At 43.6% G+C, this 23742-nt stretch overlaps 1 protein-coding gene across 4 annotated transcripts in view; it reads left to right on the forward strand.

The window, feature by feature from the left end:
- The first annotated feature begins 2551 nt into the window (after nt 1-2551).
- LOC111564871 (nuclear factor of activated T-cells, cytoplasmic 1-like) overlaps nt 2552-23742 on the forward strand; it is a 63542-nt gene continuing 42351 nt past the window's right edge. For 2 of the 4 annotated variants that reach the window (XM_055013835.1, XM_055013836.1), the window contains exons 1-6: nt 2552-3106; nt 6177-7275; nt 9087-9246; nt 17979-18181; nt 22007-22179; nt 23203-23343. In XM_055013835.1, coding sequence (XP_054869810.1) covers nt 2986-3106; nt 6177-7275; nt 9087-9246; nt 17979-18181; nt 22007-22179; nt 23203-23343 — 1897 coding nt within the window. In that variant the 5' untranslated portion in view covers nt 2552-2985. Of the gene's footprint in view, nt 3107-4857; nt 5007-6176; nt 7276-9086; nt 9247-17978; nt 18182-22006; nt 22180-23202; nt 23344-23742 lie in introns of those variants that run through there. The other 2 variants (XM_023264723.3, XM_035945779.2) reach the window with 2 other exon arrangements.

Raw genomic sequence — 23742 nt, forward strand, 5'->3', positions numbered from 1 at the left:
GTCAGACCTATCTTTTTAAATGATTTATAGACTGCTTAATGAGCTGATGGTTATGCCTGTTGCTGAAGATGCTCTGAAGTGCTCAGACTACTGTTGACAGACTGTAGCTAATGGTACTTTACTCAGTATCACGGAATCCATCAAGATAAACCTTTAGACTGCCATTGAATTGTGCCCCACCACAGGGTTTTAAAGTTGTTCAACAACTGGTGTAGCCCCATCCTGCTGACACTGCCAATCAGCTCCTTTTTTTCCCTACCACTGGTTTATATCATAATTCATCTCCTAAAGTACGTGATTCTGCTTTTTCATCTTTGAGCTCACACATGCACATCGGCCAAGCCACAGCTGACGCCAGAGAGCTACTGTAGGCAAAGAAAACACAGCGTACTATTACTTCCCCCCCGTGCCGTCTGCTTACGCTGCCCTACAGCCTGCCTGCCCCCAAAAGGCAGTCTGCTTTTGATTATGTGTGATCATCCTCAAGCTTGCTAGCTACATTTCAGACTCACGGGAGTCTCTCTCTCTCTCTCTTTTTCTCTCTCTCTTTTCTTTAAATCTGGAGCCAATTCAAAAGAAATCCCATTGTTGCTTCTCTAAGCCAGTGTTAATTGCAGTCATGGCAGCTACCAGCACTGCTCTGTTCTACTTGTTGCATGTTTGTTTTTTCTATTTGTCATTATGATTTCCATAGTGCTTGTAACCCACATGATAGACTTTAGCTTTGCATGTGCCTAAAGATTTGCATAAAACAAATGCTTACCACTTATTAGAATCTTTCTCTTTAGAAAGCCTCTGTAAATATCATACTGACACTTACTGTATAACAAGAACAGCACTCAGAGAGCGCAGTACTCCATCAAGGCTGCTCAGTCATTGTATCATTTCCAACAGCTGAAATCTTGAAAAGTTCGTGGCAGAGATCACGGCAACATAGAATGTGTTCATTTAATATAGATGTATACACAAACAAAATGACCTTGAGCTGAGCACAGGCGTGTGTTAAGCATGTAGACATTATGTACGGACACTGAATCACGGCAGGAAGTGATGGGACTCGGAAACACTCCCACAAATTCATCAATTGTTCCTGGTATCACTTCTGATGGATAAGTCCTGATAAGTCCGCAGCGGTCGATTTGTAGTAGGATCGCAATCATGTGATCATCAGTAGGCAACTGACATAGTGTTCACTTGTTGTCATGGTTACAGTGATGCCGTGCCGGCATACAGACATCTTTAATAAATCCATGGATCCAGACTATAAGCCGCATCACTGCTAAAATCTAACCACTTCGTCCTTATGTCATTTCTGATCTTCGCTGAAAATTTCATCAAAATCCATCAGTCCATTTTTGAGTAATATTGCTAACAGATAGACAAATGTATGCCAATCGTCACATAACTCTGTAATTCCAGTTTAAAACTTCATTAATCAGCATACACTTATAACACTGCCAACTGTTTAAGTGTTCCTATTAAGGTAATCACTCAAAAATTAGTGCCATTTACCATGTATGCTTAAATGTAGGCCTAAATGGAATGTAAATTTACCTTCTGCAACCTATTTTTTATTTTTGCTTCAATCTTGACCACACAATGTTACAACAAAATCATATAATTGGAACTATTACTTTGATAATAGGAGTGCAATTAAGGAAATAGGCTGACAATGAAGCTCAGTGTTTTCCTCCAGAAACTGCATCACCACAGATTCATAGGGGACCGTCTTCATACAAAGCAGTGGAAAGCAGAGATGAGTGTTTGTGCTGTCAGTGGTTCACGATGGTTATTTTTGGGCAAAACTGTGAAACCCCCTTTTCCCTCAAACACGAGGAAAATCGATTTCCAGCTGAAATTTGATAGCGTTTGACTTCTTAATCATGTGGATCGGGTGAATGTTTGAATAATGATCATATAATAGCATGATTGCTGTAATGTTCATGAGGAAGGCCATTATAGACATATCAGTGAATGCGGCTTACTGTTGTTGTGGCTGCAGGATACCTCCAACCCACCCCATCACCAACACCCTCTGAACCTCATCCGTCAGATAGCATGCAGGGTCAAATACAGAAAACATGAGAGAAACATGAGACTCGTGCCCTTGTGAGATACAAGAGTAGGCCTATAGCTTTGAATTGTACATTTAACAGGAAAAACAACAAACTAAGAGGATTTCTTTATAATGAGGAGTGATTCCACAGTGGGAAGTGAACTGGAAATACCATATAATCATATTATTTCAGTCAACAATCAAGAATAAAAAACACCTAAAGTTCCATAACAACGATTTAGCAGCAAGTAAAGGGATTTTATGCTATTTTATGACTATATTTGCATCATAAAAAATGCGATGCATGCATTATTTTTTAACTTTGGTAAATGGCTTCGTATTCTCTGCCATCGTCTCTCTCTCTCTCTCTTTTACGCACACACACGTACAACAGGCACGCACACACACACACGCGCGCACACCTCCCACCTCCTCCGATGGGATCCCGGGGTGAAAGACATCATCAGGCGGTCCAGGAGGCTGCAGGAGCCGGGTCGCGTCACTCCTGGATGGGCGGCGCGCTGACGGGAGGACGGAGGGTGTTTTCCAGCTTTAAAAGCACCGGAGCCGGCCCCTCCGACAACAAGCGCGCTGCGTCATCGACCTGGGGAGACTCTAAAAAACCTTCATTGTGCCGAAGTGAACCAAACTCACCTCAGCCACGGTTCTCTCTTCCCCCCTCTCTCCCCTCCTGTCAGCAGCCGTATTACCTGCATCGGTCTCCTGGTGCCATTTATTCCGTTTCGTGCGCACTGTCCAGCGCGTTGCGGTTCCAAAGTTGTTTTTGCTTTTCTTTTTTTTTGCGAAATTCTTTGCGAATTATGCTTTTGTTTGACGGTGTGTGAAGTGACGTGTTGTGATCGCAGTGTTTGGTGAAGGCGCTACTTTTACAGTCTCGCTGCCGGAGAAAGTTGCGCATCGCTTGTTGAATGCAGGATACCTTCTGCCTGAGCGTCGATTCCAAGTTCAGCTTTGGAGCAGCAGCCGGTAAGGAGCGGGGACTCCAGTTTCTCACCTCTCTCGTCGCCGATATGAAGTCTGCAGAAGAAGGTAACGCATATTGCCTCGTTTATTGAAAGTTGCCACCGGCGCTTATGTACGTGTCGCCTGCTTTGGCTGATTTTCAGATGTGTTGACACTGAGTGCTGATGGGGACCTTATGCACTGCTGTAAAGTCTCATGTGAGCTGATTTTACAATGAAAAAGCACTGTCAGTTGTTACATGCAACATATTCTGTATTTTTAAGGTGAATAATCATTTTAATCAAGTTAAAACCATTAATTGCTTGACTTTTGATGATTTTTTTTCTTTTTTACAATAATGTTTTGCTTATTTCAGCATAGTGAGGGTCATGCACCCATTTTCACATCCACACCATTAGGTGTCTCCAGCTGACTTTGCAGGTGCTTCTTATCACAGATGACAGGGTTACCTGCACTCCTCTGGTTAAGAAATTCAAGCCAATTTACGTGCTTAGAAAATTAAAAATCAGAGCCATGGTTGATTCTCTTCCATGCAGTAGGAGGTCAGATGTCAGAGATGAGAGAGAAGCAGCCTTCAGTAGCTGCTTCTGATTCTGAGCTTTCTGCAGACATCAGTATAGAGGATGATTCAACCTTGGTTTGCAGTTAAAAAAAAGAAAGTCTAAATTAGAAGTTCTTTGATTCAGCATTTATGGTAGCAAAATTTAAATTATCTGCAGTCACTGATAGTCTGTCTTGTCTTCATTCACAGTGCTGATGTCATTGGCTTTTTGTGGATTTCGGAAATTTCATTTTGTCTTTGAGGTTTTTTAGACGGATGGGTGCGGGTGGTATTATTATTCATTTCAGTCCCTCAGAACTAAGCCTGATAATTGGTACCAGACCTGTGTGTGTGTGTGTGTGTGTGTGTGTGTGTGTGTGTGTGTGTGTGTGTGTGTGTGTGTGTGTGTGTGTGTGTGTGTGTTTGTGAGTGAGAGTAGAGCTGTGATGTGTGCGTTCAGGGATGCCGGGGTAGCTCGCTCGCTTGACAAGGAGACGTGCTCAGCCACACACAGCCTCAGCAGTATACACTCAACACAAGTACACACATGCACACACAGGCCCTGCTGGTGTTTTGCCATAGCCCCATACTCAGCCATGTGCGATAAGTGGCCCCAGGGCTCTTAGTTCCAGAGGCTGCAGATGACTTCTGTGGGCGACCACCTATCTCCCTCTGAGGTCCCGTCAGTCTGAGCCCGGCCTAGACCACAATCCCTGTGGATAAACCCATCCATTCTTTAGTCACACTGGTTTGGTTTTGGGGAGAGAGTGTTTTGATCATGATAGCATAATTGAGAAAAATTGTTGGGGGGGTGAGGGGGGAACGAAAGAGCACGCTATAATCTGTGTGATAGTCTGTGTTTTCAAATTAACTCTGCATACACCACATTTTCAACACAATGCAAACAATTGCAGCGTTATTGCCTTGTGTTCTTAGAGTGAGTCATTTTTATTTTTCTTGCATTGATTTCATCCCCCAAAACTCCCATCTGGTGTAATTTTGTTAGTTCAGCAAATGTGACGTGTGCGTGACCCGGAAAAGTCAAGTTTCGAGATCAGCCAGCACACAAGAGTGAAAGCTCCACTGGGTTTGAGTGGGTGTTAGAAGTACGTTGCAGCGCAGTGCTCTGATCACACACACACTCAAAAGGGCAAAAAAAATTAACAGCTGCAACTCTAAGCAAGTCAGTCAGGCCTGAAGTAAGGAGGTGTGCCACAACGGGGTGGAGAGGCCAGGAGATTCTCATCTGTTTCAAACCAGAGGAGAAGAGCATCAGAGAGGACTGAACTGAAGACTCACTAGTTTATATATTGAAACAGTGCATACTGACTGGGGCAGAGATGAGTTTCCAGCATGAAGAGCAGGAGTTTGATTTCAGCAGTGTGTTTGAGCACCGCCAAGGTGTCCAGAATGAACATGAAAGAGGTGGGTGCTGAGGGGTTTCTGTCCTTTGTTCCTGCATCACAAGGAAAGTGACATGAGTGATTGTGTTCTCCTGTGAGAAATAATCCTTTAAAGGGTTTGATATTAATTATTCTAATTACTAAGCAGCATACACCGTGTTGTTGTTTTTTTTTAATTAAATGAATTTGCTAAGCTTCTGTTTTGGCAGTAATGCGTTTCAAAGATTAGTGTTTTAAAGTAGAAGTGGATTTCAGATTGACTTCTCTGTAATATGTGTGCATATTATCTACTTGTATATTCAACATGTGTGCTGCGCAACACATAATCACCTCTGAAAATAGACTCTCATAAGCTAATTTTACCTTGCCTGCTCACATATTATGTGGTGTGTGACAGATTTGTCATTTCATGTGATACGCAGCATTGTGGTTAACAAATATAGCACACTGCATCGAGGGGAATGCCCTTCGCTGGGTTTCACACTGAATCTTATTATTTCTGCAACCACTTTTACTCTCTTGGGCATTATCAATAAAAGGCAGTTGTGAGGTTTACAACTGTTGACACAGCCGCCGGCCGCTACCAGGCTAACTCAGGAGGCATACCTGCCAGGCTACATGTGCTTCTGCTGACTGAGTTTGTATGTCACTGCCTGTGATTTCCTTGTGTGCCTGCTCGTGCATGCCCCTTTGTTTGTGTGTGCGTGTACCTCGGTGCATCTGTGTGTAGCGCTGCAGCAAACTCTCTTTGACTTAATCACAAGCTCAGAGCGATGCGAGAGTGCTGTCAGTTTTCCACAGGGGAGGGCCTAATTCACTCAGTGAGTGATGCAATCAATCAAATAAAGCATCCATCAGCGCTGCTGGAGGAATTCCTGTAGAGTACATATGACAGCAGGGTGTGCCAAATAGAGCCTCAAATGAACTGATCAAACAAACAGAGTGGCGGTGCAACTTGCATCTACACAGAAACCGCATACAGTAACTGCTTTGAGATGATTGCTAAGCTTCTCCAGATGTTTATAAAGATGGGGGGTAGTCAGTCTCTGCATGAAGCTGTTTTAAGATCTGTGTTGGGTTATTGTTCTTAAATGTCAATTACCACCATGATCTACTAGTTCCGAGCATTTTCAAATGGAATGTAGTTACGTATTATCCTTCTAGATTTTAATAATATACTTCTCTTTTTCAGATGCATACAGCTACACACCAAATGTCAGCCTGTCCCTTCCTCTGGGTATGGGCAACCCCTGTCTGGCCACTCAGTACCACACCCTACAGTCCAGCCCAGTCATCTCAGTTTCTTCCTGCCACCAGACAGGCTACAGTCTCCAAAATGACAACCATGCAGCAGCAGGCTACTACCTGCCCCATGGCTTGAGACCCAACGGGGCTCCGGCTCTGGAAAGCCCTCGCATTGAGATCACTGCCTACAGCCAGTACCCTGAGGATGAGGTAGAAGAGAGCAGCAGTGAGGACCACATCATCAAACGAGGTGTAAACTCCATCGTTACACTGACGCTGCCCAGTGCAGACGGCTACCGTGATCCCAGCTGCCTCAGCCCTGCGAGCAGCATTTCCTCACGCAGCTGTAACTCCGAGGCGTCATCCTACGAGTCCGGTTTCTACAACTACGACAACTCCCCACAGAACTCCCCCTGGCAGTCTCCCTGCGTTTCTCCTCGAGGGTCGTCCTCGCTTCTGTCGTGTCCGCATGCCGGCGGCCCTGCAGGCTCCCCTCACCACTCACCCTCCACCTCCCCACAGATAGGAGCTGTGGCCGAGGAAGGCTGGCCAGCGCAACTTCGCGGCTCCAGGCCAAACTCCCCTTCCTGCAGCGGAGGCGGCGGAGTCAACAGCGGAGGCATCGGAAAGAGAAAGTACAGCTTCAACGGCACCTCCTACCGTCAGACGTCCTGCTCACCCAACCAGTCGCCCACCCCCTCGCCTCATGGCTCCCCTAGAGTCAGTGTCACGGATGAGAACTGGCTCGCCAACACCAACCAGTACACCAACTCTGCCATTGTGGCCGCCATCAACGCTCTAACCACAGACGGAGTGGTGGACATGGGGGAGGGAATCCCAATCAAGACGCGGAAGACCATGCTGGACCACTCTTCCTCCATGAGTCTTAAGGTGGAACCTGGTGGCGAGGAGCTGGGTCCTGATGGGGACCTCTGCGCCGACGACTACCCCTCCCGCCTGGCCCTCAAGAAGGAGAACTACTGTGGAGGGTTCCTGGATGTGCCCCAGCATCCGTACTCCTGGTCTAAACCCAAACCGTACCTCAGGTAGGTTGAGATCCCAAAATGCAAAGTCAAAAACTGAACTTAGTGATCGTGAATCAAAGTTTTGACAGTATGAAACACTGAGCCACCTTAAGAAGACAATGATACTTCTTTAGAGAGAAGTTTTAGTCTTTAACATTTAGTCTAAGGACCCTATTTACAGACATTACACTTCATCAAATAGTATCACTACATTACCCTGTTGTTGTCTTTTTGTTTCCACGTTTAGTGTTGATATTTATTGTGAGCACAAGATTGTTTTAGTTTTTAATCTTCAAAGGCCATATCAAAAGGCAGAAATCCAAAGTTACATGCAATTCACTTCCAAAAGAGCTCTCTTTGAAGATCAAAACTATTTCATAAATCATATTTCACAGAGAGGAGTTGCACAGCATGTGTGTGCCCCCGTTGCTATAACAACCCACACACAAATATGAAAAATGCACACACACATGCACACAAGCCCTCAACAATATCATTGATTTTTTGTCCTTTGAGCAAGGTGAGCTTTTTTGATTTCTTTTGTTTCTCTCGTGGCATTTTTTCTCTCCCCCTGAGCCAATAACACACTTTCCTGTAGGAAATCAAGTGTTTGATTAAGATAGTGAGCAGCAGGAAGTAATGGTGACAGGCCTGGCTGAAGGGGAAGCAGTCTGTGAGTTAATCAGCCGGCTCGCTGCGCTGGTCTGTCGCGCCATCAGCCCATCTTTTTCTGTGGAGCTAACGTGATGTCATGCACTGACGGGGCAGATAAAGCCCTGCGGGGGGAAATCAGTTCGTTTTGGGTCAACAAACAGCCCGCAAGTTCCACAAAGATGCCAGAGATTGGTTTCAGTCGAGCCACCCTTCAGGTCACGGGTTTGCGTTTACCAGGCATCCGGCACAGAGAAATATTGTCTTGCACATGTTTGTTTTGGTTTAGATATCTCCACGGTGTTCACATGGGAAGCTCTGACTCTCCATCTCGAGAACAATGATGTTGAGGGAGGCCAGCTGCAGCTCTGAGAAAGAGATATCACGCTTCAAGGCAGGGTGTTCTGCTGACCTTAATCCATTGTATAACTCCACTGTCTTCAACACCAGTGTGGCTTTGTTTTTTTAATTTTGCAGTTATCAACTTGAAATGGGTAGTAATTGCATCAAAGGCAGCCTGATTGCCAGTTAGTCTGAGATTTGTTTTTGTGCCATAGAAACGTCTTCCCTCCCACTGTCACTTTCTTAACTCTCTGTGTCTGTTTCCACCTGTCACAAGATAATGCAAAACACACCGCTCTAACCAGGGCACATTCGTCTCTCATTTATTTTTCATAAAAAAGGGCCACTAATTATTACCCGACTCAAGGAATTACACAGGGAATGACTTCAATTGATTAGATTATAGACCATGATGAAATGGAGCAGGATCAAGCCAGTTGGATTACACTAAAGTGTCCCAATTTAAAGCTAATTTAAAGCAAGTTTACAACGCTTTGAGTCAGACTTCCATGACAGTGATGGAACCCTGAGTGACTGGAAAAAATACAACCTTGCAGTTCCTGCTTAGGCAAATCAAATCAAAGCAGAGAAAAGCAGAAAATACATGAAACAACAGTCATTGTCCATGTGTTTTCATGCTTCTATCCCAAGTAAAGTGCGATTGTAAAACAGAGCACTCACTGTTCTTCCGGAAAAAATAACCAGACACTAGGTGTTTAGCGTAGAAAGTTATAATCTTTTGACTGGATAAATATTGATTTACTACCCTGCTGAAAAGCTGAAAATTGAACATTATGTTACTTTCACCTTAAAGCATTCAATTTGTCATGTTATTGCAGTCCATCTCTGCCAGCACTGGACTGGCAGCTTCCGTCCTGCTCCGGTCCGTACAACCTGCAGATTGAGGTGCAGCCGAAGTCCCACCACAGGGCCCATTATGAGACCGAAGGCAGCCGAGGAGCCGTGAAGGCGCTGTCTGGAGGACACCCTGTCGTACAGGTATGCCAGCACCACTAAATGTCTTTGAATCAGATCTTTAAGACTCACTGCGTATATTTTTATTCCCCGAAGACAAGCTTAGCTTTGTGTGTTTCAACTGTGTAATAACTAGCTGTCATTACAGCATAAGTGTTAACCATAGTGTGCTGATTACCAGTAGTTTTTCTGTCCAACAACAAGCTTTTGACATGGACTTTTGGCAGTTGCTGATTTTATGACAGCATGTAGTCAGAAAGCAAAGTCAGAGCAGCCCTGACATTTCTTTCATTAGTCTTCACTTTGATGTTCTCTTGGTATTTTTTTCTTTTTTCCCATCAAAGAAGTCAGATCAGATTTGCATGGTCTGAATTAGTTTAAACCTGAACTATATTATTGCTGTTTGAAACATGCACAAATTATCTGCTGATTCTGGAGAAATAATAGTGCCTCATGTGGATGAATCAAAATATCAAATTGCCAGATGCCATCTCTACATATTATTATTTTGCACCATAAAATCAGAAACCACTATAAAAAGTAACTACACTGCACAAGTCACTAATCTTAAACTTTCAAGACATTCATTGTGCCGTTGCATTATCATTGCAAACTTGTTCACTGTCTTTTAAAAGGCCTTTCTTGTAACTTCTGTTAGCAGTAGCACAATATTTACACACTGTGCTTCAGTATGAGCCTGTATGCTGTGTTATTAATGTTCCCTGAAGCTGAGAGTCAATCTACTGCTGTAAAAGGTCGTTCTGACCAGCAGCAGTGCACACTGACTCAATTAGTATAGAGGAGGACCATCGCCTCTCACTATTGTACTTGGCAAACACTTAAAGAGCACACGTCAGTCTCACTTGCAGCACAGCACAGAGCTCCTTTCTCTGCTACGCTGTCATCACAGTATGCTGACAACTCAGTTTACACAAGGCGGGGATTTGATGGTGTATGCATGTCCTGAAAAGAGGGTAGAGCTACACTAAATGCAGTTTATTTGAGCTAAAACTGCATCAGTCCCACTAATTGTTGGAGTATTCATTTGTAAAAACTATGCTCAAGAATCAATCTGATAGATTTTACATTCAGATTTTGTATTTTTCTTGCAGCCAAAGGAAGCACTGCACACTGAGAAAACATGTTTTTTAGATCAGGACAGTTTAAGGTTGGTGGTCCATCCTTGTCACACACTTAGCATCAGATGTTGTCCGCACTGCCGCTCTTTTGTAAATAGATGCTGTCAGCACATCCTGGTCTGCTCGCTGTCAAATGTACTTGACAGCTGTTGCCCAACGTGGTGTTATAAACAGGCCTGTCACCCTCCAGGTTTTCTCTGTAAATACAGGTAATCACTCCCCTTCATTACAAACCTGTGTAGATCAACATGCGGATGAATCAACATCGTACCCTCACACCTCCCCACGCTGCAGTAGGAGGCTGACCAGACTCAGCTTGCCATGCACAGCTGTGGCAGGTGAGACTGGTTGTGATTTAGTTGACGCCACTTTCTGACTCATTCTCCAGGGGCCAGAGTAAGAAGTCATAAGTAAGTGCCTTGTATGTGTTTGCACACACAATGCTCTCCAGATCTGGATTCATGATTTGATTATTTCATGCGTCACAGGCACCAATTTAATGACAACTTTGCAAGGATATTTCCAAGTCTTACCGCATGTGCCAATCATTTATTAGTAAGCAGTAGCCACGGAGAAAATATGATGACAGCTGCTTTACTGTCACACCTGCCCGCGTATTCACATACCTCACATTTTACTGTTACTTCTTGGTGAGGAGTGATTTATGCCTCTGATATTGCATGTGCAGTCAATCGGGATATCTTGAGGGTTTCATAACAGTGGAAACCACTGCGAGCATGGCAGTTGGCAGAAAGATAAATCTATCAGGATTAGGAAATCATGTGTACACAGTAGGGTAGGGTAAAATGTAAAAGAAGAACCTGTAGTGTATCTGCAGGGAGTTTTTGCAGAGTTTGAAGTACAAAACCTCCTATAAAACTCACTTCTCCTCTCGTCATCGCTGTCTTTGTCTTTGTTATGGTGTTGTGTGAAATGGTGTTGTCGTAATCTTGGAGGATAGAACCTGCTGTAGTCCCCAGTGCCCTGCGGTAATGAGTGGCAGGCGCTGGATGGGTGAGGCGCAGTCAAGGAGAATGAGTCAATAATGACACGGGGGCACTGATGTAGGAAGCAGCTGAGGAAGTGTGTGTGTGTGTGTGTGTGTTTGTGCTGCTTAAGACTGGAGTGTGTAGAGGGAAAGAGAGAGGGAGAAGGGGCAGAGGGAGTCACCAGGCAGCTGGGGCTTCGCTTGGCTGCCCCTAGAGATGCTCTGTATCCTGCTGATTAGGACCTGAGTAGCCCTGAGGTTGGCTGAGCATGGAGGGGGTGTCGAGGTGGGAGAGCATCCGAGTCAGAATCCCAGCACCCATCAGATGGCACCTCCTCTTTCCATGCACCGGTGCCTCCCTCCCTCCCTGGGGGACCCGAGGATGTCGCTCCCTGTGAAGCGTTCATCCTTCAACCATCTCCCAAACCTGCAGCAACAGGGCTCTCTCCATTAAAGCCCATTCATCCACAGCTCTATTGTTTTTTTTGGCTTATGGATGATCAGGCACACGTGCGATGAGTGATGGTGACATGTGTGTTGGAAAGCAAGACTGGGTGAAAAAAACAGTGAGATGAAAAACATGAAGGGATACACTGTTTCTGCAGCCTACATTGCACCCTAGGGAGACGGCAAGTGACAGATAGTTCAACTTACATCCTCAAGTGGTCATTTACTGTTGTTGTCTTGTTATTTCTGAACTAACAGAAGGGGTTTTTTTCTGACACCTGTAAGATATGACTTCATTCTGAGCTCCAGCAGATCAACTATTCAACAGCATGGATAGATTATGGGATAGGTGGGTGCATTGGGAATGAAGGGTCTTTCCTCAAGCCACACACCAATGAAACCTCTAGATTATGGGTTACCTCGAGTCATTACCCTTCTGCTGCTTACAGCAGCTCTTGGTGTCCTTTTCCAAATCTCGGTCATTTATTCTGGATTCGCACTCCATCCTTTCCTTCCCCTCCTCTGCATCTGCAGCCTTTTAACCCCCTCTCTCCCCATCGGTCCACTCCGTGACCCCCACGGCTGCTTTTCCACTTTATTTACAGCAGCAGACCACAACGCCATTAAGGGGATCTAGGGTACTCTATCGGCTCCTCGCACACTGTTCCAGACGCTCCCTTCTCTCACCACAGCTATGTCAAACGCCGAGTGATTTTTTTGAAGCTGCACTCAGGAAAAACCAACAACCTGGTCTACCTTCGCTCAGATGACCACTACGACGTTGATTGATGCTTTTTTCCATAGGAGAACATTGGGGGGGAAAAGTGGATTTGTGGCGAATTATTTTCATTGAGACGATAATAACAGAGGGCGCGACCTGATCTAAAATTTGGATTCAGTTGAAGATGTAAAAACATACAGGTTCAACCTCAGTCAGGAAGCACACAGACATCCACCAGGCTCTTGGTAACAGCAGACAACAACACCTGTGGAGTATTAAATCTATTGTGCAGCATGCAGTGCAGTCCTGCTTATGGCTACTTCATATAGCATAATCACTGGCCTATAGGGCTTTCCCTCCTCTGATCATACACTCTCTCATTAAGTCTAAAGCAGCAACAGACATGGTGTAATTTCAGCAGGATGTGGCCATCATCCCTATTAACGTGTGCGTGACTTAATACCCATCTCCCTTCCTCTACAACTGTATGTAATGCTCATCAGATTTGCAGTATATTTCCGCCACGATGACATGAAAGACCTTGGCGAACATGTGCGCAGTTTCTTGCATGTGCGGTTTCACCTTGGGATCCGGTACTTGCTGGCTGCGTAATGTCTCCACGAAAACCCCCTGATCTACAGCATCCTATACTGTAGCTGCTAATTGCTCATTAAATCTACTGCTGCCTCTTGTTTGATATTCAAAAGGCTTGGTGTACCCTGTAGTGCTGTAAGAGCTTAGTCAGGGTTATTATTTGTTGCCCAAAGGGGTATTTATGCCACTCTCAAATTGTGGTTCTCCATCTGCAGGGCTTCCCTTACACTGGTATTGGGCTACCACTAATTACCAGTTAATAACAAGTGGAAAAAGTTGAGAGAAATGTGCATCGTTTTCACTGGTTTGAGGTGATAACCAGATAGCCCACAGATTTATAAGGCAAGACACTGGTGGGTAGTTTTGCTATTGGGGCAGCACAGCAGTCATCCGTACATCATCTAAGTCTCTGTAGGTTTGGATGATATTTCTTATGGCAGGCCGTCTGGTAACAAAGCCATTCTTTTATATGGAATTTGGCCCCTCGCTGGTCTAGACATAGGCTTGTGCTTGAAACTGTGCCCTAAATGACATAACACTGAAGCAGTCAGTTCAACAAAAACTTTGAGGGATATAGCTGTTTGGTTGCTTATAAAAGGAGCAGCGTTTGGAGTCATGGAAACGCAGCACATTAAAAGATTGCATATGTTGCCTTATGCATTCAATATGAGGCACTGGAGACATTAGCAGGGCAGGAGGGTGATGGAGTAAAGTCTGGAAGGAGAGACAACTTGGATGAGTGTACATTTAATTGGGTACAGCAAAGGCTGGCTGTGTGAGTGTGTCAGCACTTGACAGAGAGGGGAGCGTGATAATGGGAAAAAGCCTGAATCTGCTGTTGTATTTCTCCTCCCCTGCCTCAGTCTCCCCCTCTCCACTGCTGCTGCACCCAGTCATCTTCTCCTTCTTCTCTCCCCAATCCTCTGCGCCACGTGGACTTCTACGAGTCATGACATTTCTCCAGGCAGTGATGAAATCGCTGCAGAGCGATAGAAGGCAGCCCACTGCAGGCCTGTGGAGTGTATTCACACTTAATTTCTAGCCAGGCCAGACACATCTAATTTACCATCGAGTCATTATTAAACTTTACATGTTAAAGTCCTTTCTTTGAACAATTGAGGCCAGGTGCAGGCAGCATTGAGAATGTCACTATTGCTGAAGAAAATTAAAGATAAAATGTGCTATGAAAATATTTCTATTTAGCTTATGAAATATTGCCCTCTGTAATTATTTAATCATGACCAATTTTCATTGAGTGAAGCAAATAAGAAAATGAAAAAAACAACATATGGAACTGTATCCCAAGGGCTGAAACTTAGTGGTGATGGATGTGAAATGGTCCAAAGGCAAATGGGAGATGAATGGTGGAAAGCAGGACAGCGTACACCCTCCTCTCCCTTTTTAGCTCACCCTCCATATCATCACAACTGACCCAGACAATACAGCTGCAAACAATTACACAATTAATGCGTCAGCTGCCATATCCGCAATGTTTTGCTTGAGGCTCAGCTATCAGAAATGGTTCGTGCTACAGTGGCTTGCGGTGTGAGGTGTAAATGGATCTAGCTGACACAGTGGCAAAGCTGGCACAGAGAAACAGCTGCAAATCAAGCCTCGATTTAAACTCGGTTTAGATTAGCTCAAAGTAAATATACAGTACGTGTGCCAGATAGCAAGAGAAACTCATCTGGTCAAAATTATCGACTCTCTGATCCAATCTCGCAGGCAGCATCGAGACAAATACAGAGCTGAGGTCACAGGTGTGTGTCATCAGCCCCCACTTAGAGTTTACTACACAATCTCAGCTCCCTCAATGTTATTCGCCCATTGAGAATAAAATGAAGAAGTAAGTTTTGCGCTCTTCTTGTGGTGTGTAGTTGAGTGAGCATCACAGAAGTTTAGCAGAAGCGAAGGAGGGACCGTAGGGAGAGGGTCAGGGGAGCACATATGGTAAAGGAATTGAGGGAGGTCGCCTAGGGGGGACCAGACTGCCTTCTTTAGCTGCTGGGAAGACCAGCATCACCAAGAGGACTACCTGACCTCATTAATCACTTCCTCTACCTCCATGGGGTCGCTACGGTTACGAGTGAGGACGCCGCCGTCATCGTATGCTACCGAGTGAACTAGATAAAGGCCCCCCCGCACCCTCTGCCTGCTCTGCTCTCCCCCCACATCCTCCCCCTCTCGTGGGCCTCCATGCAGCCACGTGGCGGCTGAGGTAATGGTTGGAGGTCAGAGAGAAACCCAAAGAAGCCTGCCGAGGCAAAAAAGTGACAGACGACACGGCTTTGTAGCGCGGCAGCCTGTATTTTATTAAATCATAAGGAAACGTCATGCGATTTAACGCTCTGGTGTTTCAGATTTGTACCTCATGCTCCGCCATAGCCCTCCCGCGAGTCAATGCGCCAGTAACTGGTAGCATGTGCGGCTACGGATAATTACTTCTGGTGACACCATAAGTAAAATATAACAAGGGGAGCAGGGTCTGCTGGTGAGATCACTGTGTAGATGAAGTGGTCCCTCAGGATGCCAAGACTTCAAGAAGCTCCTGACCTCGGCCTAACTCACTGATGACTAGCATGTGTGACTAGCTCACAGGTCAAGACAGCTGCTAGAGACACTATGGGGAGCTGAGGAGAACAATATGATAGCTGGAACTGGAGATGAATGACAGCCTTAGCTTTACCACTCCCTATACACTCCCTTGATATCTGAATCAAAGAGCAAAACCAGATAACCACTTGTGCTTAGATTATTGAGACATATGGATATATACTCTACTCCAACGTCTGGTCATATCCTATTTTTATTCAACATAATTAATTCTGAATATTGTATAACTGGAGAGAAAAAAAACACATCCACTGCCTTGTCCCAAATCCAGACAATCTGTCGTCCACGACAGACCAAAGGCATTTAATCTTTGTGTTTATTACCAGACCAGACGCCTTTTAATACAGTATCCAGACCAATTTGTTTTCAAACCAAAGGCATTAGGTGTCCGTGACTTTGGAGCACTAATTTCCACAGACCTCCATTGACATAGCTCCACAGTCTTCCACCAACCTTGCTCTTCCTCACACCCCATCATTGCTTGCCCTCTCAAAGGTAATTATAAACCCATTAATCAGATTATGTCATAGGTTACATGTGGTCTGCATTTTCTTAGATGACTCAGTGAGTTAGATAAACAACAGGGGTCTTTTATTCCATTTGACGTGACCACTGTTTTCACTCGGACGGCGCTCAAAGAAAATTGGTCTGAAGCAGTGTGCTGTGGTAATTGACCAATTTGTGGGGTTTTTCAGATGGCCATGACTTGGTCAGCCGTGGCTTTGAGTTACTGATCCCTCACAGTAAATGTCACATGTGGTCAAGTAGCCACCTGGGTGGATCTGCAGAGGTCCGCTTGATGAGAAGTTGGTCTTCTCGATTTTCTGTGCACCAGATGGTTTCTGCAGCTTCCTGACAGTTTCTAGGTTTGGAGAGATTTCTAAGCCCACACGAACATCCGCTGTTATGACCATATGACCGCTCTGCACTGCAAAATGAATGAATATCCTGGGAGGTCTCTGGTGTTAAGACTCTTTTCCACCAGAAATGACTTGGTTGGCAAATTATTCTGGTCAGAAATCACTCACAAAGTATCAGTTGTCTTTCAACACATTTCGGATTTTGAAGCCCTGCCTCAATGTTCATATTTTTCAACCATTACACACTTGGTTAAATCATCAATTTATGCTACGTTAGACAGTGTCAGAAAATGATCTAGGATACGCTAAATGCAAATTGGCAGTCGAAGTTCGTATTTGAAGTGCAGTTGACCCCAAAGTCAACAGGATTGTTCAAGCTATGCATGGAGTTTTTCTTCACTTTTTTTTTTGAAAGATTTGATCTTTTTATTAGTTGAGCAGTGGCAGCTAATGGAGGCCTGCTAGAGGAAGTGGCAGTTGTTTGAAGTGGTGGTTCTGATACAGGAGTCTCTTTCATCACAGTGGGACGCAGTCTCTGAGCTTTAATGGAAATCATAATGCATGTTCATAACTGGCCAAAGGCAAAAAGGGGCTGGATCATGTCTGCATGCAGCGCTTCATGAAGTATTTTGGTGTTGTTGCTGATCAGATTTAGGTGTTCAGCTTTAACTACTGTACCTGCAGAGAAACCTTTACATCACTCTAAATGAATGGTGAGATTCAATATAGAAAGACTGGAAAAATGTTAAACAAATGTGCATGTCATGATTTTGTTTCCAGTGCTATGTATGTATTAATGTGTGTATGACATAAGTATGAATTGCCAGTGTCTCTATTTTGATTTTACTCTGTATTTATAGTGGAACAGTTGTATTGTCACAACCATTACTTCTTCAAAGCTTATGATGAGAACATCACACCAAGAAACAGACTAGAGATGTTTGACCTGGATTCTTACTTTGTCTCTGTAAGGGTCTCTTTCCAGTGACTCACTGTCAACTGCTTGCCTCTCTGTCGGCACCTTTTTAATAGCAACAGTGAGGTTTTAAAGAAGAGTGAAGTGATGAGAAGCCATCTTCTCCACCAGGCTGGTCCATACCACAGGCACAAACATTATTCTTCAGCCTCTCCTAAAGGAATGTAGAAATAACTTGGGAAAAAGAGAACTTCACAGACCACTGAAAAAGGGTCTCCAAACCAAACAAAAAGCACACAATAAAAAGAGCCTTATTTTCACAGCCCCTCTATCATGTCAGAGCTATCATTAAAAACCCCTTTAACTATCAGTAGCTGATGTGCATTCAGTTTCAATGTTCTAAATGAGGGGTTGCCAGAGATGGGGGTCTTAAAACCTGATGTTGCCTCTTACCTGGGTCCCTTTGTTCTCCCGCCAGCTTTACGGTTACATGGAAAGCGAGCCGCTCACCCTGCAGCTGTTCATAGGGACTGCAGACGACCGCCTCCTGCGACCGCATGCCTTCTACCAGGTCCACCGCATCACTGGCAAAACCGTCTCCACCGCCAGCCATGAAGTCATGCAATCCAACACCAAAATTCTGGAGATCCCTCTGCTGCCTGAAAACAACATGAGAGCCATGTGAGTGCTCTTAGACCTCCGCAAGTTCACTATCCATCTTTCCACCTTTCTCTTTCCACATTTTTCTCCCTTAATCGTTACTTTCAAGCACACACACACCGTTGTTTCTTTCCACATTCATCTGTGCTTTAGCTTGACAAACAGAATGGCTGATGATCGGTACTGTACAGCACACACTTTTAAAAAGGCCTTCAAAACTGAGGTCTGTAGTTTCGCCCCGAGGGATTCACAGTTTCTAAGGAAGTAAAGTAAGTACTCTGTGTTGACACACTGAGACCATGGGTGACTTAATTCTGACCAATGCTGCACAGATTTTAAAAGTTAAATACTCGTACTTGTAGAATGTGGATTTTTCTCAGAGCCATGAAATGTTGAAAATCCCACAATGTAGCAGTAAGATGCGGTCCCATTACATTAGGCTTGGCTAATATGTGCCAGTAAGATGAATGTATTAGAAGATCCGTACTGAACTAACAGGTCTTGTGAAAAGAATACTGCTTCCCAAAAGGATGACCCTGATTATGGGGCCAATTAATCACAGCCCTATATCCTGCAGTACCAGAAGCAAAGAAAAACAGCAGAACTGCAGTCGAACAACAATGTCAGGTGGTGACCACACAGAATTATATATTATTAAAAACATATCAATTACTATGTAAAATCTAAATAAACATATTTTTTATTGCATACATTTTGAGTTGCCACAGTTGGAAAAACAGTGGGTGTTAGCAGTAACATTAACACTGGCTTCGTTCTATTTAAATGTTCCAGTAATCCATGATTATAAGGCATGCAGTGTTTCAGGATCTTAAAACCAAAAGGGCAAAATTTATTTCAGTAACATTGAAGTAAAATGTCAAAATGTCCTCAGAAAGAGACAGAATATGACTGTGTGTGTGTGGTTATGATAAAATAAATAGAAATGTAGCATATTGTAGGACTACAAGCTGCAGAAAGTCTTCCATTTCACTCGTGTCAAAGTTAACAACAGCATTGTTGTCAAGCTCATTGATGTTTATCCAAAAGCTGTAGAAAAAAATCGACTGGATCTGAAAATAGCAACTAAAATGAAAGTATGTTACAACTTCTAACAGCCTGCAGGGGGCGACATCTCTGATTGCACAAGAAGTCTACTTGTATAGAAGTCTATGAGAAATGAAACCTACTTCTCCCTTGATTTATTACCGAAGTAAAAATGTTCCTACTAAGTTTATGGTCTTAATAACTAGTTTCGAGACTTTTTGAATATAGCACAAGGTTCATTTTGTAAATGATTGTCCCATTGAGGGTAAAACAGACAATAAAGCTGGATCTCAATACTGTATTTCCCTGCACAGTAGCTTTGAGTTGCTCATTACATCTGGTTTTAAAAGACTGAGCAAATACCATACTAGAAGCTTCAAAACAGTGCTTCACAAACCAGTGGGTGACACCACAGTCTCTGTTTCCATCTTTAAGGCCACGGACTATATGTTTACTTTATAACAAGCTAGATAACGAGCTAATTTCCCTTTTCTGCCAGTGGGGGTTATGGTCTTCTTATTAGAAGGATCAGAAACTAATAAACATATATTATTTGATTCTCTGGAAATGAAAGTGTGGTCAGAGTCATAGAGAGTAGTACTTTCCTAAATCTAATAGTAGTTTACCTTAAGAAACATTAGCATCAGTTTGCTCAGCTGAGGCATCAGGCTGTCCTCTCTGATCCTCCCTCCAGACCTGCAGTAATCCAAGGGGCTGTGCTCTGCATTGTATCCAGGCAGTAGCTCCTGTCTTGGGGCTCCACTCAGGCTAGGCAGCAGTGAATTTATTGGACTGGGGCCCAGAACTCTGTGTTATGGATAAAGCCACTGTATCTGAGCGTAGGTTACATAAGGCCATTACCTCTTACTGCACCTCATGTTCATCCTTCACTATTTCAATTTTAGAATCCTAATCTCTTTTATAAAAGGAATTGGTAGAACATCTCTTTTTTTCTAGGACATAATTTAATGTTTGTTTTAAAGCTTGGGGTTTATGAAGGTATTTATGGGACATAAGAGCTTCCTGACTGGACACTGGCCTTCTTTGGCTGAATGAATTTAACATTTGTACTGTCTTACAATATCGTCTCTAACCATACCACAGTATCCTTTATTTCGTGACATATTTAGGGACACCACTCACCCGTTTGACTTAATGTGTCCCTTAAGTTAGCATTTAAAAAAAAATAAAGATCACATTCAAAACGGAGTTTCTTTTCCTCTTTGTCGTCAGCACACGGGCTAAAGGCAGAGGAGTGAAACTTCCCTTTCTCTCCCCTGACAATCTAAACAGTCAAAAATGAAGAAAACCCTTTAACTGTCTGTTTCCACCGAACTGTTAAACAGTCGCCTTGATAACCTGCATCCATCTCTGTGCACTCGTGCCAGCAGTCGTTTGCTCGCTGTGTGGGATGCAGACAGTCGAGACTTGCAGTCAGATTTTGAGACAGATTTGATCTTGCTTTTGTTTCCTCTTCTAGGTAAATTTGTCTTAAACAAAAAAGGTCAGTTCATATAAAGTGTCTCTACAAAATCTAACTATGACACATAACTATAGCCTAATCAGCAGGATTACATTTAGAATAAGTTGTTGATTTTATCACTTGAGTTACAATGCAGGAGTTGTTTTTAATTCATATATTGCCTTATTATTGTTATTGCTGGTGGAGAATACTATCATTAATGTGTTATCTATATCTAACGTCCACTTTCTCAACATTTGTCTTTTCTATACCAGGTTATAATGTTCTGTAGACTATAGAAAGTGGCTTCTAACTCTTCCACTATCTCCATTATCTTATGTTTGTTTACAACTGTGTCCATGACAAAACCCTAGATCATGCAAGACTGATAAGCAATAGGTACTGGGAAATGACGGTACATGTTATTTCTTTTTTATTGAAATTGTGCTAACTAAAGTCAGGGAAAAGCAGACTGGTATAAAACCTGACATTTACCATGTTCCAGGAATGGGGCCCAAACAGCTACCATGTAAAATAACTGAAATGCCAAACCATATCCCATTTGCATTCCCTCACTTTTTTACCAGCCACACTAGTTTTATTTAAATTCACGAAAGGCCTCGCTTTCATATGAAGGCCTTTTTTCCACAAAGAAAAAGGGAAAGAAACTTTACCCCTATACCTCCCAAATTGTGAAATGAAATAAAGACGGACAGTTTAGTAAATGGTGTATTGCTACATGTGGTAATGATTAACGGTGGTTTAAGCCCAAAATGCTTGAAGGGAATGGTGTGAAAGGACAAGGCAGGCTTGACAGCAAAGTGACTCTGCGTACTGTGGACCTCGTGCGATACTCTAAGCCATGCCGTGCTCGGTCCAGAGGGTTTCTGTGGGGAACGGCTAATTCTTGGACCACTGTGACCATTGAAAACTGTGATGTAAAGTCATTAATGTCCAACTTTGTCTTTGATGACATGCTGGATTAATAATGACACGGTCATGCTCCAGTGAACCTCCAGAGCATGATCTGTAACACCAATGGGGACTTCACTGCCGGTCCTAATGCACAGTACCTCTGCTTCATGTCTCAGTTTAAACAGCCAAGAGTAAAGAAATCTAAAGAAATATGCTCCCAGTTCAACCCTAATCCATACTTTCTGTATAAAATATCATATAGAAAGTATCCTTTGCGATTCCTGGGTGTGTCATAGGAGAGAAAACACAAACTAATGCTTTCTTGAAGCTGCTGCTCCGTTATAATGAACAGGTCAACTTCACCTTTCTATTATCTTGGTTAAATGTCAGAATGTGGTAAATTTTGCCTGTTCCTCTTTTTCTAGAATTGATTGTGCAGGAATCCTGAAGCTGCGTAATTCTGACATTGAGCTTCGGAAAGGAGAAACGGACATCGGACGTAAAAACACTCGTGTGAGGTTGGTGTTTCGTGTGCACATCAACCAACCCAACGGCCGGACAGTGTCCCTGCAGACTGCTTCCAACCCCATTGAATGCTGTAAGTCTTGGACACAAACACACACACGCACACACACAGAAATAAATATGAATCTGGCATGCCTTTCCTCTTGGCTTTCCACTTAGGCAAAAGGTGGCATCTATTGTTGTAATCCAATAAACTGTGCTACTATTTTATTACCTGCTGGAGCAAATTCAGCGCCTCTGCACCCAGTAAGCTTTATATGATCAAAGGTATTTGCCAAGGCAATAGATGCATTATGCGTTATGCCAAACACACATGTTATCTATCTCAAATTCACATTTTACGAGTGAATGCACAAGGTATTGTGGTAAGCCTACCCCATTAGCACAGGTTCCACAAAGGTCATTTACCAGCTCCAGGTTTGGCACAGTTGAATGAGCGCATTGAAAGGAACCTCTGTTTCTTTGTCATTCATTTGTATAAAGAAGTGTGATGTTATTTGCACCCATGGAAGCCAATTAAAGTTGGTGAGACAGAACTGGCATTACAGTTTATGGTCCAAAATAACTGTAGTTTATTAGTGGATGTTAATCTGAGTTGGTTCATCTGTAATTGTTCATCATTACAGAAGATTAGTTGGTGAGAGTTGAAGTTGTTTAGTGCTATTAAATACATTTATTTAAAATGAATAGATTAAAATCACACAGTATTAATGAACCCATAGTGTTTGTCTCTGGTTCTTAATCTAGTCACCAAATTCCAGAGGTCAAAGGTAACTAGCTAACGTCATTTCACAGAAAGCAGAGGCAGGTGGTTGGTCATAGGCTGCTTGAGGGAAAATAATGAACAAGGACCCGACCATAAAAATATTGTTTTCATCAGTTGTGCTCCCTTTTCGATGTCATTTAAAGAGCAATTGTTGGCTGAAAACCTCTTAGCCAGGGGTCATGAAATCATCATCATAAAGTTGATAAGCCTGTTTCTCTAACCAAGAACTCATGTTGTACTGGCTGTGAGCTGGGCTTGTGTTTTTTAATAGATGGAGATCATTCAGTGAGTCTATGTGGCATTGAAATGTGTGTTTCTGTCCTTCAACAGCCCAGCGCTCAGCTCAGGAGCTTCCCTTGGTGGAGAAGCAGAGTGTGGACAGTTTCCCTGCCACCGGGGGCAAAATGATGCTTCTCAGTGGTCTCAACTTCCTCCCTGAGTCCAAGGTGGTGTTTGTGGAGAAGGCCCAGGGTAAGCTTCACTCCACGACCATGTTTTCTGCCTTTCAATTTCCCTCCCCAATATCTCTTTTGAATGTCTTTCTCCTTCTATTCCTCTGTCGCGTTTTCTCCGTCTCTCCTCCCGTCAAAATAGAGCAGGACTCGCCAGCGAGCCACATGTGGTGTGCATTAAGCCACTATATTTTTAACCAAAGCGTATTTACATTTGCTGAAGTTTCCATTGCCTGTTCAGTGGTGCTCGCCACAAGTTAAGGAATGAATCACAACCAGGGCATGTGCAACGTCTCTTTCTCTCACTTTCCCTCTCTCCCTCTCTGTCCCTCCCTCCCTGACTGCCCTGCTTTTGACAGTTAACCCGTTCATTGACTTACTTTTACTAAAACTCTCCTCGGTCCATTTTAGCAGACAT

Source organism: Amphiprion ocellaris, chromosome 9, assembly GCF_022539595.1.
Source record: "Amphiprion ocellaris isolate individual 3 ecotype Okinawa chromosome 9, ASM2253959v1, whole genome shotgun sequence".
NCBI classification, from domain to species: Eukaryota; Metazoa; Chordata; class Actinopteri; family Pomacentridae; genus Amphiprion; species Amphiprion ocellaris.